Raw genomic sequence first — 23,451 nt, forward strand, 5'->3', positions numbered from 1 at the left:
AAATCATCTAACAAAGTTATATAAGGAGGGTATAGTTGAAATTTTAAATAAGATTTATCAAATCAATTAGAAGTTAGTTAGCTCAACTTTAATTAAATTAAACTATCTGTTGTTGGTAGTGCAAGCAGTCACTTAGCTAAAAGAAGACTTTAGTTATGTTGGCATATATGTTTTATATATCAGATGATCTTTATGTTAACATAATGGAACTACTTTAAATCATATTTGGCGTACGACGAATGTCGTTGCAGATTTACTGATATCTTTTGCTATTACTTATCTAACTTCATTTGTTTGGAAAATTGGGAATTTTCCTTATTGGTTTGTAAAGCTTGTAACCAATGATATTTCAAGTTTTGCTATTGAAATAATTGTAATTTATGCAAGATTTTTTTATTAAATGTCTAATTTAATAATAATTGATAGAAATGAGTGAGTGGTCACAGTGTCATTTGAAGGGGTAATATTAAAAATAAGTTATAATGATAATATTGTAAAAAAAAAGGTGTAAGGACAATTTTGGAATTAAAAGATAATGTCTTCTAAATGACAGATTCTTCATATAATAATATAGATATATTAGTATTGTGGTACACACGTTGTGTGTTTGCATAATTCCTTTTTTTTTTTTAGCGAAAATTAAAAAATACAAAAGAAGTAAATCGTTTTCGTAAAGAAATAGTTACCAAAACATAATAGAAACATCAATTTTATTATTTTTCAAAACGAGTGACGTTTTCGTAAATTAAAAAATTAAAGACAAAAAAACGGGTGTTATTTTGTTAAATAATAAAACTATCTAATGGCTAAAATAAGAAGAGATCGTATAAATAACTAATTTGTTTAATAATTTATGTTTTGTTAATAATTAAGTTGGTTTTGTTGAGAATTAAGTTAAGATATATTCATAATTTCATGTCAAGTTTTATCAATTAATGTCAACAACAATATTTATATAACTATTGCTATAATAATAATTAGAATAATAGCATAAAATAAAAAAAATTGAAATTTTCAATTATAGAATTTTTGTCACGTAAAATATAGGACTGAAATAATTGTTATAAAACTTTTCATCCTATTGTTTCACGTAATAATACCATGTTGGTTATTTTTTTTGGTAAGCCGGTAGAGTGGATGGTTGGGTTTTGAAAATGATGCAACCTATGGGGTGTGGAAATTTACGAGCCACGCATAAAGTGACGTATTTAATAAAAGTTTATTTGAGCTTGTCTTATTAAGATAAACGAATCGAATTCAAAATTTACAATGTTTGGCTTAATTAACTCTGTGAACAAGTTCGTTGGTAGTCTCATGAGTAGAACTGTCAATTTAGGTTGAACATGTCAGGTCGGCCACACAATTGACGTGGATACCTATTTAAAGACGGATCTAGATGGATCAACCCAAGCGAATCACAGGTCTAGGTGGGCCAGACAGAGCGGGCTGAGGTTGGCACACAGGCTTTGAATGAATATTAACAAAAAAAAAAAAACATTTGTGGTTACTTATGTGCGGCGATGACTTTTGAATTTCCTCTGACAAGACACGTGGCATTCTGTCATGGAACAAAATATTTGTGGAATATTGATAAACTGATTTTTAGAAACGTCCATTAAATTTGATATTGAACTAAACTAAGTTAAAGAATAAATCTAATAAATGATAAGGTCAGTTTGTCCAAAAGTACAAAGAATAAGTTTAGGACATGTGAAATCAATAATTAAAAATTTTATTAATATTTTTTTATAAATATTTCTTTATCAAATCAAATTTTTAATTAATTATAATAAATTTTATTTTTTCTTTATTTTTTGTGGAGCGACCCGCCTAACCCACGACCCAGTCAAATGACGGGTTTTTAACTAGATGGATTGGATCATTTGACCGCTCTACTAGTGAATCAATTATTAGACGAAAAATTAGAATTTTGAAATTCGATTTATAAATTTTATATTTTACTTAAGAACTACTATAGTAAAATCTATTAGATTATTTATTTTGATAACGTTATAAATTTTAGTAAAAAGATTACATTTTATCTTAATATATAATTTAGTTTTAAATGAATATACTAAATATTTATTTTTATAATTTATATTTATTAAGATCGAATAACTGGTAAAATAAGAATATATTTCTTAAACAAAGTTCGAGTTTTGACTCGATTATGAACAAGCCAAATTCAAAAGCTCTCCTTGGCTACATCTCTAGCCACAGTAGGAGTTGGAATCCGAACCAGATTTTACTTTGGAGTGATTAAGGTTTTGCGAGATATTTTTCAGAAATTCAATAGTCAGGATAAGAATACAATAGTCAAGACTCAGGAGGGTTTGTTTCAATCTACTCGTGCAGGCAGTGCTTGCACGGGCAATGAACGGCCCGGATCACTCCACATGAGTGATCCGGGCCCACCTTCCCTGTAAAAAAAAAAATTGGCTCGAAAAAATCCGAGCCGTTGGATCGACCCCGCAGGGGTCGGGTCGACCGAACCACTCAGGAGAGCTACTCACGAGGCACGATGGCTACAGTTGTTTGCGTGTCGAGGTTTTTAGGTAAAGTATAAAGTAGGCAATCCTAATTTTACTGGCTTTGGAAATTGGGATCGTCGATGGTTTTTCCTTTATTCGAATCGGAGGGAAATCGTTGTTTTTGCTTTGTGAAGAAATAAAGGTCGGTCGTCTTCGGGATAAGAAACACCGCGCACAAGGTTTCCTCTTGTTGAAAACTGAGACCATGTTTCATCTTCTATCTTCTGCCAGCTAATCGCTGGATTCGATGCAGTGCCCGAGCCATGCCTTCCGATACAACGGCACCCTTTGCGCCTGCGACCCGGGGTATCTCTACAACTTCAGCGGAAACAGCTGCCACCTCTTCGTGGATGACCGGGGTGCGGCCATCCATGTCAGCAGCGGCGTCAGCTACGACTTCTCGGTGCCCTTCCCTGGGACGATATTCTCTTTCGATTCTATCAAGAAGTTCACCCAGTCGCAGGCCGTGTTTCTCGAGGCAACCCTGGTGATGCTGCTCAGCTGGCTAGCGTTCTGCCTCCTCCTCCGCCTTGTCCCCCGTGGTTCTGATGGCCGATCTCTTTGGTTCAAGATCCGCTGGTGGGTTAGCCGTCTGGACATCTCATTCGCCACAAGACACTGGCTTGATGACCAGAAGCCCGTCCGCAAGCGCAAAACTGAGCTTGGTGGCACTTTCTCCATCGCCGGTTGGATACTGTTTATTGGCTTGTTTGCCGCGTGAGTATTACGAAATTTGCATTTGTTTTCCCTCTCCCCTGCGTTTGGAATTTGGGATTGTGAATCACCACTGCTCCGGCCTACAGGTTACTTTACCAAATCATCTCAAAGAGAAGTGTCGAAGTGCATAATGTTCGAGCCACCAACGAACCAGATCTGGCCTCCTTTATGAATGATCTCGAATTCAATATTACTACGATATCCAGTATGAGCTGTGCGCAGTTGCGGGGTCTTGGCACTCTGGTTGCCGGGAGTCCATCCCTCGTTGATTATAGGGTCCTTCCACTTTCAACATTTGCCAACTTTTCTTGCCTGAACACTACAGCTGGACCGACCATAACCCTTCAGTGCAATAATTGCATGTTTATTAGAGATTTGGCCTATGTCTCGTGGCAGTTTGTTGATCTTCCTAATAATCCTGCTACTGCTGTCGGCTACCAATTCAATTTAACTGCAAAGAATCAAGCAAGTCGGAAGCATCTGAGTTTTGTCAGTGGGATTCTTCGAAACGGCAGCAACCTTGACAACAAGCCAATTGCATTCAGAGGAGCAGTGCCAAACATACTTAAATTTAATCTATTTCCTCGAATATATCACAATTTACACGATCTAAGGCTCATCCAACCTCTGTTTCATGGATTTCTTCCTGGTTCATATTATGTTGAGCCAAGCCAACTCCAAGCATCACTTGAGAATTCCAGTAGTGGACTCATCAACACTACCTTGTCTATCAACTTTCTCTCTTCATATATAATTGAGATTGACAATCAAAATATTTTAGGACCGGGTGAGCTATTTTGTCTTATAAACTCTCATTGTTAACTGTTATGAATATTGGATCTGTATTACATTTGTTGAAAATGTTAGTGATACTTGCATCATTAATTGAACTCCTTGGAAATACATATTATCTGTTTTTTATTGTATCGCTGTAACTATTATTGAATGAATGCCTCCGGAGTGATGTTCTGTATAGGGTATTTCAACGTCAGATTTTCTTCATATATTATACTGAAGGTTATGGGTGGTTAATTTCCTTGTGGAGTCAGGTTTGTAGACATCCATGATAATGGTAGCCGCTACACTTGTTGACCAGAATTTCATTTCTTTATCTTTGAAGTTGCCATTGCATAGACACGCAAATGTTGTCAAATTTATAACCTACTGATATAGGGTTTGGGGAGTATCTGTGGGGCATGGTTTGTTTTTTGTGGTTTAGTGTTTATGCATTGCCATATATTTCGTTTTCGGTTTAAAACCGCCAGCTAGTAATCTCAAACCGTACTTTTTATGTTTCAGTTTGAAACCAAACTGCAATGTTGAAAACCATCGGGTTTGGGCTTTTCTTTTCAGTTTGGATTGATAGGATTTTGTTTTCTTTATTGAATGTGTGAGCCAAGCCTTGGTAGGAGCATTTCCTCATCGGAACTTTGATACTTTCTTAATTGTTTGGAATTGAATGTTCCTCATACAGTAATTTGATATAACTTGGTTTTTCCACAAACGCAGTGAGCTTCCTTGCTGATCTGGGTGGCCTTTATTGCATAAGCATCGGTATTTTTTACTACTTCTTGGTGCAAGTATGTATTACTTTTAAGTCAAGAATTTTGTGCTATTGCATTTGTCATGCTTAGGAACACTGTTTTGGATGTCAGTCCCATATTCACACGTTTATCCGAAATTACACTTCTATCATCGTAAATGCTTCTTCAAAAAAAAAAATATCAAGCTTGTTTCTTGTGTGAAAGGTCGCAGTTTGAATTACAAATTTTCTTCATCGACTAGTATTTATTCAAAAATCTTTATCTTATCAGCACCTATGTGACGAGCTACAGGATTTACTAACTCGATTTAAATTCTCCTACTTGGTTGAACGAGTCCATCTATGAGTTGATTCACCATAAAATAGAAATCCATCATCTAATTATATTTAATAACGAAGTTTTTCCATTTCTTAGTTTGAATACAGAATCAAGAGGCTTCGCAATGAGGATAGTGTAATGAGGAGGATTAGAAACCGTCGAAAAGCTCAAGAACGCTGGGACAAAGTAAGTATTTTCACCTCTAAGAAATATATAGAATTCAAATTTGTAGTCTTGCATTCACTTTGCTTTGTATTTGTTTATTTAATGTTCGATGATTTTTATATAGTTGCGAAAGTATGTGAGGTACACATGGACATCTGGATCATTGAACAACTATGGAAGTGATACAGTGGAGACATCCTGTGCTGGCATAATGATGAAGCCATTTCATCGAATTGGCTCATCACGTGTACGGAAACTGTCAAGCAGAGCAGATACGGTCAAGTTTAACAATAAGACCAGCTTGCCCTCGGAGAAGGTCGGCACACTCATACTTCGTTGAATACTCTCATCCTGCTATTCATTAATGTTGCCAGATCTTAGTTTTTTGAATGGATTACTGTAGAAATCTGTGCCAGAACATCTTGGTACTGTAGATGTCAAATCTTGCTCAAGTGAAGCTAAGTTAAACATGGAAGCCAGATCGTCATTTTCCGAAGAAGATCCAGTGAGTAGCCCTTATGCTTGTCGTTGCTCAGTTGAGAACAATTTAGTTAGATATTATACGAGTGGTTTTGTTTTTTATTTAGACTGAAGTAGTTTTTTGGGACAGAAAACCATTAGACTTTGCTGATTGTTGATATTTGTCAGGTGAGATTTTGCTTATATTTTTGTTATTTCTATGTTCAGCAAGGTCTGCCCCCTGGAAGTTTAGAACCTAGAAAAGATGGACCTAGCTTTTGTTCGCATATTGAATGTATCTGCCAGGAACGAATATTTCCTTTTACCAGTATCGCAGATCTTCCTGCAATTCCTCCGTTCGGTAAGTCATAGAATCAGAAACTGGTATAACACACTTCAGTTGTTTCTCATAAATTGGTTGTGAAGTGAGAATACTTTTATTGGGATGTGATTCTCAAAACCACTAGCTCTAGTTAGTGAGTGTGTGTGTGTGTGTGTGTGTGTACACTAGACACAAAATGAATGTCCTATTTTTTAGAAAAAAAACTGAGAGTTGGGTTATGTTTTTCTATCGCAGAAGTGAGGAGTCCTAATGACATCAATATCCTGGAACTTCAGAAAAACCTTCAAAATTTGTACGAATATAATGTATTATTGAGGGATAAATTAATAGCAGCTTGTTCGATGGTCAATGTTTTGGCTGAGAAGGAGTCACCTTCCACGGTACAATGCCATGAGTAGCTCTATGATGTGAAGAAAGAAGCATTGCAGAGTCGCTTTTCTCTTATCTGTCAAACATTTCCAGTGCATCTCACATGAATCAAACAACTTACACGATTGCCAGAGGAATCGCCAATTGAGGCCTCAGAGATTTCTGCTGCTAAAGCAATGCAGGAACCATGCGTAGAAGTAAGGGAATATTGTCAAAGGATCATGGGAAATATTCTTTTTATCAACACAATTGGCTTCCTCCTATCATTCAATTTTATGTTTGCAGAATTGTGATTTTCTCTTTTTAGTTGTTTTACAATTTATTTGATTTGTAGGGTAAGTTTGATAGTCAAAAGGTGTTGTAAGTTACGTATATAGTTGACTGGTAGGGCAGTTTGATAGCCAAAAACTTGATATTTATGCTTTGATTCTTTGAACTACAAGCCCGCTATATGGTTCATGTATAGATTATCCGGTGACCAAAACTTGATATTTATGCTTTGATTCTTTAACTTTTTATCTTACCAAAATCAATGAATGTCTTGTGTTTGAAGATATTTAAATTTAAACCCGAGTTTTATGTTTTTTTTTTATATTTCACAATGGCGACAAGTTCAATCTCCCTTTCTAACATAGATAACCAAATTGTCGATTCAAATGCTCTTGAATTTCAAATTTATTTTTATATTAAGATTGTTGTGTTTAAAATATTTCTTGATATCTAATTTATATTGATTTTGATAACATGTTATAACATAAAAGACCGAGGAAAGAGCTTTTACTTTTTATTTTATCACAAAATCTAATATGAGACTGTTTCGTGGATAGATTTTGTGAGCTAGATTTTCAATTTGATCTAATTTATGAAAAAATATTATTTTTTATATCAAAAATATTATTTTTCGTTGTAGATATGAACTAAATTGATATGTCTCATAATTATAAATATGTGAGACTGTTTTATAATATATCTCTTATTTTATAAACAGACCTCTTAGTGAATTTCAGTGTAAACTTGTTCCAAATTGTTGAATTTGTTATTAAATTTACTCATTATTTACATTGATGGATTCATATTTAATCTTTATAGAACAATTTCGAAATTTTGTAAAATTACTATTAAAAATTATAAATGACAAAATAACCTATTTCACCCTATCTTCTTTCTTAGGTCCTAAAATGTCACAATGGGTATATATACATATATGTAGCCAACAATAAACAAATAGCTGATTGACTAAAAAATTCTTACAAAAAAATTGTTATACATTACACAGCTAAATTTCAATTATTTGCATCCATTCTAACGCTGGGGTATGCAAAGATCGATTTGATCTGATTTTATATTTTGTTTCACTTTTACCTAATCCAAAAGTCAAATTATTTTATTTTCTCGAATTAATAAAGTTACAAATCAAAGTTGTGCGTTTGAAATAGTACAATACTACTAAATCGCTTATAAAAATTCGAATCTCTTTTAAAATCTTTGAAAAATGTTAAAAATTTCATACTTGAATAAAAAAGGGGAAATAGTACATTAGACTGGATGCATTGCGTCACTTCCAAAAATCTCTCCCCTCCGGCATGTAAAACCTGCACATACCATAGTCAAATGAAGAATCTATAAATCTATAACAGAAGTTAGTGTGGCCAAGGCTTCAAATTTAAATTTTTGGTGTTTTTTTACTGAAAGGAGGGACTACACCATTAATGCCCGACAAAGGACTTGTAAACTTAGACGAAGTGAAACTACTGTCCAATCAGTCCATTTGTTCGTCTAGATGTGAATGCCCAAATGAGTGAGATCCTCGCGCAGTAACTCCACATTCTTGAATTGAATACCCGTGAAGCCAGCATCAAGTGCAGCCTCAACATTTCTCATCCTGGAGTAGTTAAACTAGAGACATGTTATTAATAAGTGATAACCAGTGAACAAAAGCAATAACATCTTCGAAAAGATGAATAGTTCTGAAAAGTATTGGAGTTCAACACTTTCTTCACATAGACATGGTCCACTTATTCAACAATATAATGCAAATTTTGGAACTAGAAAAGGTGTTCACTTGACAACCTACACCATGTTGGCGAAGAACAAACTTCTGATAAACGAGTGTAGAAAAGATGAGAGCCATCCATTTGCAGCAGCCTAAGTTACATATTTGCATTAAACTCTCCCCAATTCATTGTTTTAACTGCGCATCCCTTCATCCATTTTATTAAATAATGATGGAATCCATTTCAGTTTTATTGAATTTGTTATCTACGCACATTTTTTTCTGGTAGTAAAACAACAAAATGAAAAATTAATGAAGCCTTCTGAAAATAGTAAACAAATTTAAAAAATTCAAAACAGCACCTGTCATCGATAAAGATACAAGAGGTTGGGTCAACTTTTAAGTAATTTGAAACATCCATGTAAAAATCAGGATCAGGCTTCCTTTTTCCTACAGCCACCAAATTCACGACCAAATCATTTGGTACTATGCTGAAACATTGGAAAAAAAAGGAAAACAGAATGACAAGATGAACTGGGAGCTACTGCTGGTGTTTCTATATTGAATATATAGAATACTCCATAGCAATAAACAGCAAATATGTCTGTGTGCATCTCAAAAGTAAAGCTCATTATTATCATGCATCACATTTGAGACAACGCATACGATATCTACAAAACCAAGAGGCTTGCACCATGAAACTTAGATTAAGAAAACAATAATAAACAGTAATTTGAAGTAACAGATTACATTGCTACTTATCTTAGATGACAACTTTCAATCATAAGTATCGTGTATTCAGAAAGAAAAAATGATTCAATCCATATTAGGTATAAATTGTTTAATTTCCTGACAGAACCCATATTTGCAGTAGCAGGAGCATTATCCATGAACATCAATTTGAATTTCAAACCAGCCAACCTTCTTGACATTCACATTACAAAAATAGAAATGTAATTTAAAAGATCAATTCAAAAGCCACCTATTTTACACGAACAGAATGTCCAGGATAAGTAACTCGAGAGTTTGAGCTTTTCCTCAATAATTTCATACCTGCGATAGAAAAAAAACAGAAAACAAAACTAAAAGTCACATTGCTTCAGCATTTGTTTTATAAGATTTTTGGTGTTTAAACATACCACACAGGATAATTAGTGAAAGCGTGCATTTCAAATCCATTTTTCTTGAGATCGTCAAGTAATACTTCAACTCCTTCAATATAGGAATACCCTTGTCTCATACAGCTTTTGAGGCCTACAAGTAAGCAGTTATATCATGATACACCCAAAATAAGGAAAATAATACGGCATAAACAATATGTGCTCAAGCAAACACCTATGGATTTGAAAAGATTAAATCTCCTGGAAAAACATTTCTGCTGTTCATATTAGAGAAGAAGACTGAAAATCAACTTGGAAGTATTCAGAATAAATCAGCAAGGAAATTTTAAAGATGGTTGGCTGATGTATAGAGGATTATCTGCGAGAAATTTGGTCAAGATGATATGCCTCAAACATTCCAGCAAAGACCCTACGCGAAAAATACCTTGGACAGCAAACACAAATCAGCAAAAGGTTAGAACTAGGTTAAAAATATTGTTTGAAGTGTTTCAGGAAAACTAAGTGCTTTGGCCAAGGATTCCAGCAAAGAGAATTCTGATAAGATTATTGAAGCAGTAAGGAGAGGATTAAACAGTAAAAAACACTACCTCTCTCTACTCGATGATACGGATACCAGGTAAAGGAATCTCTCATAGGCAATTTATTGAGCAAGATCTAACGTGAAAGTCACAATATTTGATAAATTATCGACAACGAAATTGTGTACAAAAAGTGTGCTAAGAGGCAAAAACTGATAATAAACTCTGAGAAAGGTACAGTCACTGTAGCTGGAATAGTACAAGCAGTACCATGCAGCCGCCTTAAGAAATTTTCTTATCATTTAGAGAATTCCAAATGGATTTTGAACATTTAAAAATTAATCAGATTCACATCTATAAGTAGCTGAAAGATTTCAAAATTGAAAAAGGAAGAATATAGGGCGTGGTATAGACATAATTCAAGTATAGTGATGGTTTATCTTTATAAGTTGTAACTTGTGACGAGTAATCGAGTTTAGTAATTCCACGAATGCTAAAGTTTTCAGAGACTCTTGTAGATCAAATATCACTGAGTGGATTCTTTCCTATAGGGAAAAGACGGGATGAAGAAAGATTACACCACTTTTGGACTTCTATAACCCTCAGATTCCTTTAAGGTTAATCTCTTACTCGAGTCAGCTCCTGGAAAGCAATTAGGAGGTTTAGATAATGAATGGTCGGTCACTCCTTTTCTCTGGTGGTGGGAATCGATCATGGACTTCTGCCTTTAAAAAGAATGGATTGTAGTGAGTCCATTGGGCACAACTATCAAGAGTAGGTCAGTAGTTAGTTTAAAAAGGTCAGTAGACTCTTACACGCGAAAATTAGCCGGTTATCTCCCAACTGATTTTCATGTTTAGTCTTTGTAACATCTTAGCCTCTCATTCTCAAAGACAGCAGCAATAAGGTCAATATGAATCCAAACTTTCTGCATACTTGCCTTTCATTAGTTGACAGATGTATGTGATGGGGGTTAATAACCTACAACCACTAGAGAAGTAATACAGAACATATCAAATATTATCAATACATCTAAATTCAGACAACTCAAGCCCAGTTCGTGCATATCAAAGTATGTGCTAAGAAAAACAATCTCAGTTTAGAAGTTCAAACAGAGATTGGGAAGAACATATCACTTTTTAAGAGAAGTATAGAGGAATGATTAATAAAGTGATTTATCCAGCAAGAAAGCAATAAAGAATCTTGAGCACAAATTTCTTACGTATGAGTTACATACATCAATATTAAGTAAGAGCAGGCCTTATTCAATCAAGAGCAAAGTTTTGCTAACCTTCTACGTCAACAGGCCTTCCATCTTTAAAAAATATCTGAATCATCTCCATCTGACAAGAAAATAAATATTATGAATTTAATTAATAGATACACAGGAATGTCGCGGGTTTGTAACTGTGAGAGTGAATGTGTATACTGTATCCTCACGCAAAGCCAAGGAAATCAACTTTAAGTTTTAACTCGAAAAATGCAATTTACAAATGAGAATCTTCTCATCACAACCACAATGGAGACACACGACGAGAGGAGAAGGGTTGGAGAGCCCCAACCTTAATTCTGTTGAAATGACATTGAAATGACTGCTACAGCACAACCAAGTAAAGTAGATAAATTTTTCTTCACACAACATTAATCAAGTTAACACAAACCTATTTTCTTCTCCACATCTCTGAATGTAATAATATCATATTAGAGTTTAGAACTGTTTGATGCAGACAATAACTAGGGTTGCAAGAGAACTGGAAAATTGTGAAATGCTACACATCTTGAAGCCAATCTATGCTCCATAGAAAACAAAAAGAAGTACATACAAATATCTAACACCGCAAGTTAGAAGTCTATTTTCCGAGAAAGCAAGCTTTGATGGATAAAATAAGTTTCACCCAGCATGTGTAATAGTGATAATTACAATCAATTGAATGTCATACAATTTGAAGTGTACCTCATTAATAAGACCCTTTTCAAACTCAATCCAGGCAGTAGGATGCTTGCACTCTAGAAGTTCCTTCATAGACATTCTGAACAAATATTCCCAAAAGCCAATAGAATAAAGCAAATGACAATCCATGATGATATTATAAACATTTGGGCATTTCTTAGAGTGATTTTCACACGTGTCAAGAAGCTATAAACGGATAATTACTAAATTTGCAAAATTAAAGATTTTTGCCCCCCCCCCCCCCCCCCCCCCCCATATACCCATGCTCTGTTATAGAGCTAAAAAAGGTGGGTGCAACCAGAATAAGTCACAGTCAGTTCAACAGGCAAGAAATAAAATCAGTACTTGATATCCAAAACCATGGGTCTGAAGCATGATATGTCGTCCGACAAAGAAATAATCTATATTGTTAAACTACTGCCACTATGCGGGTTTAGTGTTTTGTTCTTGACTTTATGTCCATGATTAAATAAAATATTCTGAAACTCATATCAAGGACCAACCATATTCAATAACTTGATAAGGAAATGTCATTTCATTCAGTCACCCAATCAACATATGCATAAACTAACACAGGCAGATCATTTCGCATTTTCTGTTTCGTATGATGAAGAAAACCTAGGTTGGAAGGACAACTGATATGTGGCATATTTTGAACTCGGTGTTTTTTGAATAATTTTAATTGATGAGCAAAACAGTAGCCAAATTCTTGAAAGCGTTCCTGTATATCAAACGACGTAACCGAGTTTGAAGACATTATACAGATATATATCAACGAGTGCCAAATAAAATAATGGAGCACGCTCCATTTACCGAGCCAAGAAAAAGACAGCGGCGGAAATTCTTTAGCTGAAAACCAGTGATAATCATACACTCGTCAGTTTTCACAACAAGGGTAACGTTACCCATAAAATTTAATGTCACTCATCCATCCTCTAAAGTCCAACTCATCAATCACTGCGAGAAGTACAGCAGAAAAGTGTAATAGTTCAAAAATACCCGAAGAAGGCGGGAACGTCATGGTAGAAAGGGTCGCGGACGATGGTATCCATGACGTCAAAAAGCAGTATGGGCAGCTTCCTTGACGCCGTCTCCGGTGGCGCGGCGGCGGTTTTGAGAGGCATTACTCTCTTGGTTGAAGCGAAATTTGGGTGTGATGTAGCTGCTTCTAGAATTGAAAAGCTGTTGATCGACAAAATCAACCTCTGACCCATCCACGATCGCTGATTTGCTGCAATTCTCGCCCCAAAAAAAGCTTCAAATAATCTATTAGAGTTTGCTTATATAATTTTTATGTTTAATTAATTATTCACCCTATATATTTTATATATTCAACTTAATTTTTTTTATAATATAACATATATTTAATTGAAGGAGTATTTGAAATTTTTTTCGGCCTCACAAAATTTTCATATCCCTATTATTTCTAGCCATTTCAATACATTTACTATTTTGGGCTGAAAATTATTACAATAATTTATTGCATAACACATATTTAATATTTTTTACGTGTAAAACTCATGAATTAACACGATAGTCTGTAACATTAGTCAGGTAAACTGTATTGAGTAAGTCATGTGTGAGATATTCTTCCAAAAAAGTATTGATAAATGCTCACATGCTTCGTTAACTCGAACTCTTTTTGAAAGCATGAGTTCATCAGACCTGCTGAATTAATGGGTATTTCTTTTTAAAAAGCAAATAAATTAATTAATGGGTATATAATATGACGATATTCGAATTAAATATTATATGCTTCGACATAGAGCATATCTGCGTGCATTAATGGTGGAATAAATCCAACGTATAAATGCTGACAGCAAAACCAAAGGCAGCCAAACGAATGTTACACACTAATTTCAACGTTAAATCGTCGATTAAAAGATGGAAAACTCTTCAAAATTTTGGGCATTGTTAAGATTTTGTTTAATGTTTTTTTTTTTGGTGCGCGCGCGCGCTAATTTTAGACTAAGTTTAGATACAGAAGTTTAGCTTACAAAACTGTTAAATAATTTCATTTTTTTAAGTGTTATTACTTAAAAAAAAATAAGCATTTTTTACGTTGGGATAAATGGAAAAAATATTTTTGTTTTAGTTCTTTAAAAAATAGAATTAAAAAAAAATTCCACTTTAGAACAGTTTTTGTAACAAACACTATATTTTTTTATAAAATAGATTTTTTTAAAAAAATAAGTGCTTTTAACCCATGATTTTCTTTAAATAAACTAGCACTTAATCTCTTTTTGTCGAAAATGTTGATGTGACTAGGGATGACAATTTCTTCGGAATTCGTTGTAAAATCCAATTTCCGACTAAAATGGAGATAAATATGTCGGGATTTTCTGTACCCGCTTAAATGACTGGATAGTCGGGTATGAAGGTTTTTAGGTTCGGGAATGGAGGTGTGTCTGATGATATCCTACTCATATTCAACCTAAATGTCCGATTAAATTATTATTTTATTATATATTTATGCATTTATTTTTTTTATTGATGAAATGTTAATTCTAGTATACTTTTGTTGAATAACAGTAATTGGATGTAATGAAAAAAAGTATTGATATGTAGATGTTAGTGTTGGGATAGAATATTTATAATATTTTGTTACTTCTTTATGATTTTTAGTTTGTTAATTTTATTTTTACTTTTTTTTCTTCTCTTAACATTGAGGTAGATATGTATATATTCACGGAAATATTTTAATTTTAAAAAGTGAAATTGTAGGTGATTATATAATATTTGGGTAGAGTATGGATATATGATCATCTGACATGTATAAACATGGAGATGAAAATTTAATATCTCTGCAAGGATGGAGATTTGGATGAAGTAAATATAATAGATAGAGATAAGGACGAATTATAAGAAATTCTACTCGAATCTGATAAATTGGCATCCCTAGATATGACATTGAACTTGTGAGAATTACATCTCCCTAAAAAAAACGAAAAATATGAAAAAACTATAAGGTAGTATACTAAAATTGTAAAAAAAATTAGCACACAAATGGTAAAAATAACATATAATTATTTATAATGTTGAGTTGAGCGTAAATGAGTAAGAGTAATACCGGTATGAGTGACATCTTGAGAAGTTCTCTTGTGTCAAGCTGCTGATGTTGTGTCATTTGATCTGGTTGACTAAGTGGATCGTAAAAGAGTGACATTAGATCTTAACGAGTGATATCATCTCTGCTGGAGACAGGGCCAACGGTAGAAAATGAGTATGATTGATGTCTAAGGATATGAGACATCACCGACAGATAGACATGCACCTCCCCGAATTCATGAGCATAACAACTCGACTCATTAGCACCCAAGTAAGTACACGCGTTTTCACAAGTATAAAGAAATAAACTTGTGCATTGGTTATTATCTATAGCTTTTGACCTAGTGGTAAGTGCTTGATCATAACAATTGATATCAGAACGAGATCATGAGTTCAAATCGCAAAAAGCATATTTATATATACTTCTTTGTAAGAGATGTGTTAAACGTATATCAGTGAGAATAATATTGGGATGAGTGACGTTTTGGAAAGTTATCGTGTGTTTTTAATGTTGCACATCTTGATCTGGTTAGTTATGTGGGTCGTAAAAGAGTGACGTCGGATCTTAACGGACAAGTCGGCTGTAGAAAATTGTAAGATTGATCTCTAAAAGATATGAGACAGCAACAACATATAAATTATAACTTTTGGTCTAACTACTAGGCCTGATATCACTCGAGTAGATACACTATGCACTACCACGATTATAAGAAAATAAAGTTGTGCCTTAGATAACAATTATAACTTTTAGTTTAATGAGAAATGTTTGATCCTTACAAAGCATATAGGACCAAAATTTCAATTTTCCCTTTAGAAATTTCTCAAATTTTTTGTATAAATTATATAAGAATACAAAATGAAAAATTATTTACATCAACTAGTTCGCAATAAAAAAATGTGTTTAACCACCACCGAAAAAGGTATACTTTATAAATTTATAGGGAAAAAATACAAAATTGTCATATAAGTCGGACTATTTTTGTTTGGATTGTCTAATTAGTCAAGTTTTTGTGTAATGATTTCTACTTCTTTTGTAATATTTTATGCTATTTTCCGAAATTAGGCCAACTTACAAGTCCATTAATGTCACATATTATCTCTAATATTTATTATAATTTTAATAAATTTCAGTTATAGCTAAACTCAATTTTCATGTACATAAACAATATTTTATTATGCCTAAAAAATAATTTAAAAAGTCAGGCGTACTGTATGATTTCGGGGTAATTTGGTGTAATCGCACATTTAAGATAACTTTATCTACATTCACTCTTATTCAGCAATACAAAAAATTAGGTTGTCTGCTGCGGTTTTAGCGGCTTTTAACTCATGATTTTTAGAGACGAAAAAACATTATTAATATATTATATATACTAGCGGATCGTGACATAGATGGTACATGTATTTCGTAAAAAATAAATAATTAAATATTTTTTGGAAAATAAAACTTATTAAAATTTTAAATTGAAATTGTAAAAGAAAAAAAATGTTATCATAATATATTTAAACCGAGTAATTAGTATGATAATAAAGTTACCACACAATATATATGTCAGCACTGCAGTTGTGTCACATCAACGTCATTTTAGAAAAATGAATAAAATAACCAAAAAAACGAAAACGAAGTTAGCAAAGTAAAACTGAAATTTAACGATATAAATGACTAAAATCAAAAAGATACAAACATACCTGTCCAAAAACGAAATTTTATCATATATGTGTATGTAGTTAACTTTATAAAAACAACTCGTATAACAAATCACCTATAGAGAGGCACTACTATATATATAAACCACAGCTAGCGGTAATCAAAAGACATGAACTATGTAATATACCTTTGTTCAAAAGCGGTTTCAAGTCATTAATTAATGAGTAGGTCTCTTGTGAGACGGTATCACAAATCTTTATCTGAGAGACGAGTCAACCCTACTGTTATTCACAATAAAAATTAATATTCTTAACATAAAAGTAATATTTTTTTATGGATGACTCAAATAAGAGATCTGTCTCACAAAATATGACTCGTGAGACCGTCTCACACAAATTTTTGCCTTAATTAATTAAACATAAATGACGTGGTTCCAACAATGTTCAAAAGCAAGCTCCATTAGTAAGGTCAGAATTAATCAGCCATTAACGTGCACCATTATACACAAATAATACATAAGAAAATGGCATTCCAATGTGGTTAATTTGACTTAAGCACCAGCCTTTATACAATTTAAATATACCAAAAAAAATTTTTGTGAAATGTCTTCACGAGTCAATTTTATGATACATATATCTTATTTGGGTCATCCATGAAAAATATTATTTTTTATGTTAAAAATATTAATTATTATATTAAATATTAACATAATTGACTCATCTCACGAATGAAGATTTATAAGATTTTCTATATCATGTTTAGCTGTCTTATCTATCTAGCTAATTTTCATTTCGCACATTCTACGGACATAAGTGAAAGAATCAGTGCTCGACAAAAGATTCATTTTGCAATCATGTATGTCTCTGCGTATGCATATTGTTGGAATATTTTTAAAAATGCTATGTTCGAATATTAGCAGAAAATATTTATTATCGAGATGAAAAATATCGACAAGTCGAATTCGATACTATTCGGATTGTGGATCATGTAATCCAAGCAATATAGATGATAAAAATGATAAAATTTATGTTATATATATATATATATATATAGTTTAGTCAATCTTGTGTTTTAGTCTAATAATTTGTTTTATTTGAAAATTTAGTCGCTTTTTCAATTGAATTATATTTTGACATTTATGATAATACGACATGACAACGTTTGATGTCTGGGTTAGAATCAAAATATGCCTCACTTTGTTCCTCTTTTCGCCTGTCTTGTTCCATTACTCGATCACGGTGTTGGGAATAGTGCCCCCAAAACATTTTAATTTGAATGTTTTTATTGTTAATAAAAATTAAATTATTATTAAATATATTTGCATGCAATTTCTTATCTTGAATATCACAGAAAAATCTATAGTTTATTGGATATAACCACCATTTTAACTATATATAAGAATTATATATGCAAGAAGAATAAATTATGGATAATATACTTAAATTAAGTCCGATGATAATAATTTAAGTATGAGATATTTAATTAAAATATCACCAATACAGAACATGATCATGAACATTATGAATGTAGAAGTCATATATGAACCGTCGATGTAGAGATATAATGTAGGTGAAAACATTTATACATATGAGATTATATAGGACTTAACCGATTTAATTAGGCATTTCATAATAAATTCTATTAATACGATGAAATTCGAAATAAATTATAAATATGATCATTTATGAACATAACGTAATCTTGATGTGATTATAGACTCATGTTCGTTTCAGTTTGATTCTTAGTTTTATTGTTTAAAATTACGCATTCTCAACACTTGTATTTTCGATTTTCATTTGAAAAATTTAAATTGAGATACATGAAATTCATTCATTCATGCGAGAAGTAGAAATAAGATTATCTCATTTGTTACCCTTGGAAATGAGTAATGTTCCCAACTAATTTATAATTGGATTATAAATTAAAAACACTAACTAGTGACTTAATAGTAAATGAAGATAAAAAGTAGTTAAGCGAAATATACTAGATTCAGTTACGTACGATTTGTCTATGGAGGATTAATATGTATGTAATATATGGTTATATCAATGAACTATTATTTTCGTAGAATAAGATATTTTATAATGAATAAGAGTGAAATTCCATATTTTTTGTAGAATTTTGGATATATTAATTAAAATTTTAATTATTTATCTACTTTATTGGAGCATTTTATTATGGTCCATGGTCTCATGATTAAAAATACAAAATTCGAAAATATAGTTTTTTTAGGATCCGAGAAATTCTAAATTAGGAGATCAAAAGATACCAATTTTTCAAAAGAAAAAAGTTAGTTTTCCACTTATCCCAGTTATATAAAAGGGATTAAACAAGAGGTTAATTTTTCTAGAAAATATTTTTATTTAAATTTATAAATGATTTATATTCACATATTTGATTATAATTTATAAAATTTTGTGATCCTATTTCAAAAAAATATATATAATAAAATTTTGTGATCCTATTTCAAAAAAAAAAAAAAAAATTGTGATCCTTTCCGCTGTATTTCTCATTTGAACTGCGGGAACCGTTCCGAAGGCTCCATGATTTCCAACACTTGGTGCGTATATGATGAACTATTTCAAGTGGCACGAGCAAATTGAATTTGAAGCCAATTTGTTCCCATAGATATTATTTTTTAACACAAAAACTCACGTGAGACGGTCTCACGGGTCAATTTTGTGATCCAAATATTTTTTTAGGATCAACCATGAAAAATATTACTTTTTATGTCAAAATATTACTTTTATTGTAAAAAGAGCAATATTGACTCGTCAAACGAATAAAAATCAGCGAAATCGTCTCACAAAAGACCTACTCATTTTTTAAATACTCATATTTTAATTTTTTTTTTAAATTAGAGCAGGTCTCATTTTCCACTATTTCATAGCTCGACTCAATCTCTACTTACAATGAAAATATGACATAAAAATGATTTTGTTTTCTCAAATATTTTTTTAACTAACAAAAAATGATGCTCTTGGTATATATAAAAAAAAAGAAAGATATTTTAGACATAAAAATAATATTTTTCATGGGTCAACTATTTTTTGCTCAAATCGACATATATTATACTATATTTCTTCATAATATTAATAAAAATGATATTTTTGCAGTAAAAATAATATTTTATACATAAAAAAATAATATTTTCTTGGATCGGAACAGATCGAATGTATGTCTCAGTAAGTTAGCTTTGATTGTTTTACATGTGTTTTCTGTTTAAATTCTGTTAGATAAAATGGGAGAATTGAAATTCTTTTTACCCAAAAGAATAAAAAATGTGAATTATCAAATAAAATGAAAAATGATTTTAAATTTATTTTAGAAAAAAAATCAAGCCAATCTAATTAGCTCAAATTTTTTATACGATGTGTGAACCCGTAGCCGCTGTAATACTGTGCACACTAGGCAATGACTAAGCAAAGAGTTCCTTCCGGAAGATATTGGGTAAAGAGAATCGAACATGACCATTGGTTAAACACTCTCATTACTTATCATTAAAACGTTTAATTAACTTGTCTTTCTATCATGTCGAGTGGATAATTCATTAACTGAATCAAATATTGAGTTATATAGGAGATTAATCTTCAACATGAGTTGTTTTCTTCTTCAATATTTCAACAAAAACCTATCGACACTTGCTAGGCTCGATCTATATCTTTCTTCGCATGATAGAGACCCAGACTAGGAAATTGAAACCTTTTGCTTGTTCTTGAATGACATACACACTACACAAAAAATTTACCATTAGAAAACTAGGTGTTGATCAATATATATATATATATATATATATATGCGCAGAAAGTGAACCACTCATTTCAAATATTTCCATAAAAATATTGGCTTGAAAAATATAAGTGCGTGGCGGCACCATAGGATGTAGAATCAAACCAGGGGCCGGAGCTAGGCTGGATTTTAGAAACATATAGAGATTTTATGAAAGATTATGGAGCGTATATATACTCCGCCACTCCCCCATTCATTCGTTCATATTGCGGAATCAAAATTAAGCTCTCATGCAATAATATTTATTGGCTAAAATTATTCAGCATATATAAATTGATTTGGGTTTTGATAGATCGATCTATCTTTGTATCTGCGGGAAAGTGATGATCGGGTGGGAGGATATATACAAGATAGTGGAGGCTATGCTGCCGCTGTATGTGGCGCTTGCGTTGGGTTACAGCTCCGTCAAATGGCTGGAGATGTTCAAGAGCAACGAATGTGATGCGATCAATAGATTCAACTGTTATTTCATCATCCCATTCTTCACATTCCAATTCACATCTGGGGTTGATCCCTACCATATGAATTTCAGGTTTCTTGGAGCAGATGTGATCGCCAAGGCGATAGCGGGAGTGGGTTTAGCTTTGTGGATTCGTTTCTCGAAGAAGGATTTTTCATGGCTGATAACTTCGTTCTCTCTGTCCAGTTTCAATAACACGCTAGTGGTCGGAGTCCCTCTGTTGAAGGCCATGTATGGGGGACTAGGGGAGGACTTGGTGGTGCAATCATCTGTCATCCAATCCCTCGTGTGGCTACCGATTCTCCTCTTCATGTTCGAATTCAGGCGTGCGTGTGATTCTAGTAATGGTTCTTGCATCAACAACGAAAATGGTCAGGATAAGCAGCTTCAAGCAATGTCTTCTTCCACCCAAATACCACAATCATCAAGCACTGTTGCGATAGAAATCTTCGACGGCGCTGATGATACTGTTAAATCAGCAGGCGTGAACAGAACAGTAGCACCATCATCTTCTCAATTTTTGCCATTTATGAAGAAAGTTTGGATTAGGCTGAGCAGAAATCCTAATAACTATGCTTGTGTTCTTGGCCTAATTTGGGCTCTCTTAGCAAACAGGTATCATCCATTTACTTTTTCTCGCTTGCCTTCTGGTTATATATCTACATGCATACAACAATTCACGACCTTATCATGAATATACATGTATAGATGGAATTTGAAAATGCCTCGCATAGTGGAAGGATCGATTCTCATAATGTCGAAAGCCGGAAGTGGAGTGGCCATGTTCAACATGGGTAAACAACTATCATTTATATTAGCGTGCGCGCACACAAACACACCAGTACAGTTAAATTTAATGTTTTCACCTGTGCTAAGAGCTGCTGCATGCGTGAATATTGTGGCAGGATTGTTCATGGCACTACAAGAAAGTGTACTAGGATGTGGTGTTGGCTTATGCATGTATGGAATGGTTCTGAGGTTTGTTGGTGGACCTATGTCTACTGCTGTTGGATCTCTAGCTTTAGGTTTGCATTCCAATGTACTTCGAATCGCGATTATTCAGGCGGCGTTACCACAGGCTATTGTCTCGTTCGTATTCGCTCAAGAATACGGTTTGCATGCTAATCTACTCAGTGCCGCGTAAGCGTTCAACATATATATACACATACTCTTTTATATATCTTGGTCATCTAAATATTATGATGATAAACTCTTGATTTTGTTATGATATTGATCAAATCATCTGTTTAATTTGTTTGCAGGGTAATCTTCGGCACAATCATTTCCCTTCCTCTCTTGATTGTCTATTATCTTATTTTAAATCTTGTTCATTGATGTGGTACCAAAGTCCAAAATGGCCAATGGGTACATGTGTACGGAATCCAACTAATGTATTAATGTAATATATTATCATAATTACTGGGTGTGTGCGTGTACTGTCTAACCAAGCAGTGATTTTTTTGGCTTATATGTATCAAATGTTCTTCTGTATACTATTTTATAAAGATTTGAGAGTATTAGAAAACTTACTTTTTGGTGTCTTGCGAAATTCCACAAATAACGTTTTTCTCTAATTAATTAAACCAACACAATTTGCTTTGTTAGTAAATAGAAAATTGTAAAATTGATAATCTGATTTCTAACTTCCTCACCACTTTCCTTCATGTACAACAGTTAATTCTCATGTTCCATGTCTTCCCCTTCAATTGAAAATTCTTCGTCTCTCAATTGGCTCGGCGGTCATCCCATGTTTGCAGACTGAGTAGGTATCTTGTGAGACAATCTAACGGATTTTTATTCGTGAGATGGATCAACAATGTCCATATTTACAATAAAGAATAATATTTGAGGCATAAAAAACATTACTTTTTCATAGGTGACTCAAATATAATATTTGCATTACAAAATTGATCTGTGGGACCGTCTTACATAAGTTTTTGCGATTGCAAATTTGTAGTGCCACTCATCTCTGGATTTTTTTCCTTCAAAATTTCCGGTGACTAATTATGTCAAATTATAGGTTGGATAAGGAGAAATTCTACAAGGAGAATTATCTCTTGTCCAGTTCTAAATTTCCGATATGTTTTTTTTTATATTTATTTTGTTTATGTCTTCATTTGGTTTTAACGTGTGTGCGTCATTGACTAGTATATATAGTGTATTTGAACATCAACAGACAAATATAAGTAAAGATGAAATTATATTTTTTTGGTCATTTAACTTGCATGTTTTTATTAATTTTTGTAGCGTTATAATCAACTAACTTGCATTTTTTTTTCAGTTTTAATCTTTTTCAACATAGTATTACATGACATCAAACAATTATCAATTCTCAGTGGTACATTTTTCCTAACGTCATGTCAGTATTCCAATGAAAAAATAATTAAAAATCGAAGAAAAATGCAAATTAATATACTACTACGTTCAATTAACCAACATAACTCAAAATAAAACATATCAATTAGATGACAAAAAAG

The 23,451-nt window shown here is 32.8% G+C and overlaps 3 protein-coding genes across 4 annotated transcripts; 2 read left to right on the top strand and 1 right to left on the bottom strand.

Annotated features, from left to right (window-relative positions):
- The first annotated feature begins 2,485 nt into the window (after positions 1-2,485).
- On the top strand, positions 2,486-6,916 carry LOC142532825 (uncharacterized). The gene is made up of 8 exons (XM_075639322.1): positions 2,486-3,248; positions 3,335-4,035; positions 4,758-4,828; positions 5,207-5,296; positions 5,400-5,591; positions 5,679-5,780; positions 5,963-6,095; positions 6,312-6,916. The coding sequence occupies exons 1-8, from the start codon at positions 2,779-2,781 to the stop codon at positions 6,473-6,475; spliced, it is 1,923 nt and encodes a 640-aa protein (XP_075495437.1). The 5' UTR covers positions 2,486-2,778; the 3' UTR covers positions 6,476-6,916.
- Positions 6,917-7,847: 931 nt separating this feature from the next.
- Positions 7,848-13,319, bottom strand: LOC142532826 (flavin mononucleotide hydrolase 1, chloroplatic). Its single transcript, XM_075639323.1, has 7 exons — positions 13,029-13,319; positions 12,033-12,108; positions 11,370-11,421; positions 9,579-9,693; positions 9,422-9,492; positions 8,802-8,889; positions 7,848-8,328 (listed from the first exon to the last, which is right to left on the bottom strand). The coding sequence occupies exons 1-7, from the start codon at positions 13,241-13,243 to the stop codon at positions 8,223-8,225; spliced, it is 723 nt and encodes a 240-aa protein (XP_075495438.1). The 5' UTR covers positions 13,244-13,319; the 3' UTR covers positions 7,848-8,222.
- A 7,233-nt stretch (positions 13,320-20,552) lies between these two features.
- Positions 20,553-22,483, top strand: LOC142532899 (auxin efflux carrier component 5). 2 transcript variants are annotated; one of them, XM_075639440.1, is made up of 5 exons: positions 20,553-20,952; positions 21,047-21,589; positions 21,683-21,768; positions 21,880-22,114; positions 22,237-22,483. In XM_075639440.1, the coding sequence occupies exons 1-5, from the start codon at positions 20,924-20,926 to the stop codon at positions 22,307-22,309; spliced, it is 966 nt and encodes a 321-aa protein (XP_075495555.1). In that variant the 5' UTR covers positions 20,553-20,923; the 3' UTR covers positions 22,310-22,483. The 2 variants fall into 2 exon arrangements, with proteins under 2 accessions (XP_075495555.1, XP_075495554.1); XM_075639439.1 differs by having other exon boundaries at positions 20,555-21,589; positions 22,237-22,482.
- Positions 22,484-23,451: the final 968 nt, after the last annotated feature.

Source organism: Primulina tabacum, chromosome 18 (assembly GCF_025594145.1).
Source record: "Primulina tabacum isolate GXHZ01 chromosome 18, ASM2559414v2, whole genome shotgun sequence".
Classification (NCBI taxonomy): domain Eukaryota; kingdom Viridiplantae; phylum Streptophyta; class Magnoliopsida; order Lamiales; family Gesneriaceae; genus Primulina; species Primulina tabacum.

What these genes read in the sequence shown, in the direction of transcription:
- LOC142532826 (XM_075639323.1), bottom strand. Translation starts at nt 13,243, where the DNA reads ATGGGTCAGAGGTTGATTTTGTCGATCAACAGCTTTTCAATTCTAGAA. An exon ending in GACGTTCCCGCCTTCTTCGG is followed by an intron (nt 12,109 to 13,028) that starts GTATTTTTGAAC and finishes ATATTTGTTCAG; the next exon opens with AATGTCTATGAAGGAACTTC. An exon ending in ATTCTGTTCGTGTAAAATAG is followed by an intron (nt 8,890 to 9,421) that starts GTGGCTTTTGAA and finishes TGGTGGCTGTAG; the next exon opens with GAAAAAGGAAGCCTGATCCT.
- LOC142532899 (XM_075639439.1), top strand. Translation starts at nt 20,838, where the DNA reads ATGATCGGGTGGGAGGATATATACAAGATAGTGGAGGCTATGCTGCCG. An exon ending in TGGGCTCTCTTAGCAAACAG is followed by an intron (nt 21,590 to 21,682) that starts GTATCATCCATT and finishes ATACATGTATAG; the next exon opens with ATGGAATTTGAAAATGCCTC. An exon ending in GCTAATCTACTCAGTGCCGC is followed by an intron (nt 22,115 to 22,236) that starts GTAAGCGTTCAA and finishes ATTTGTTTGCAG; the next exon opens with GGTAATCTTCGGCACAATCA.
- LOC142532825 (XM_075639322.1), top strand. Translation starts at nt 2,779, where the DNA reads ATGCAGTGCCCGAGCCATGCCTTCCGATACAACGGCACCCTTTGCGCC. An exon ending in TTTACTACTTCTTGGTGCAA is followed by an intron (nt 4,829 to 5,206) that starts GTATGTATTACT and finishes TCCATTTCTTAG; the next exon opens with TTTGAATACAGAATCAAGAG. An exon ending in CATTTTCCGAAGAAGATCCA is followed by an intron (nt 5,781 to 5,962) that starts GTGAGTAGCCCT and finishes TTCTATGTTCAG; the next exon opens with CAAGGTCTGCCCCCTGGAAG.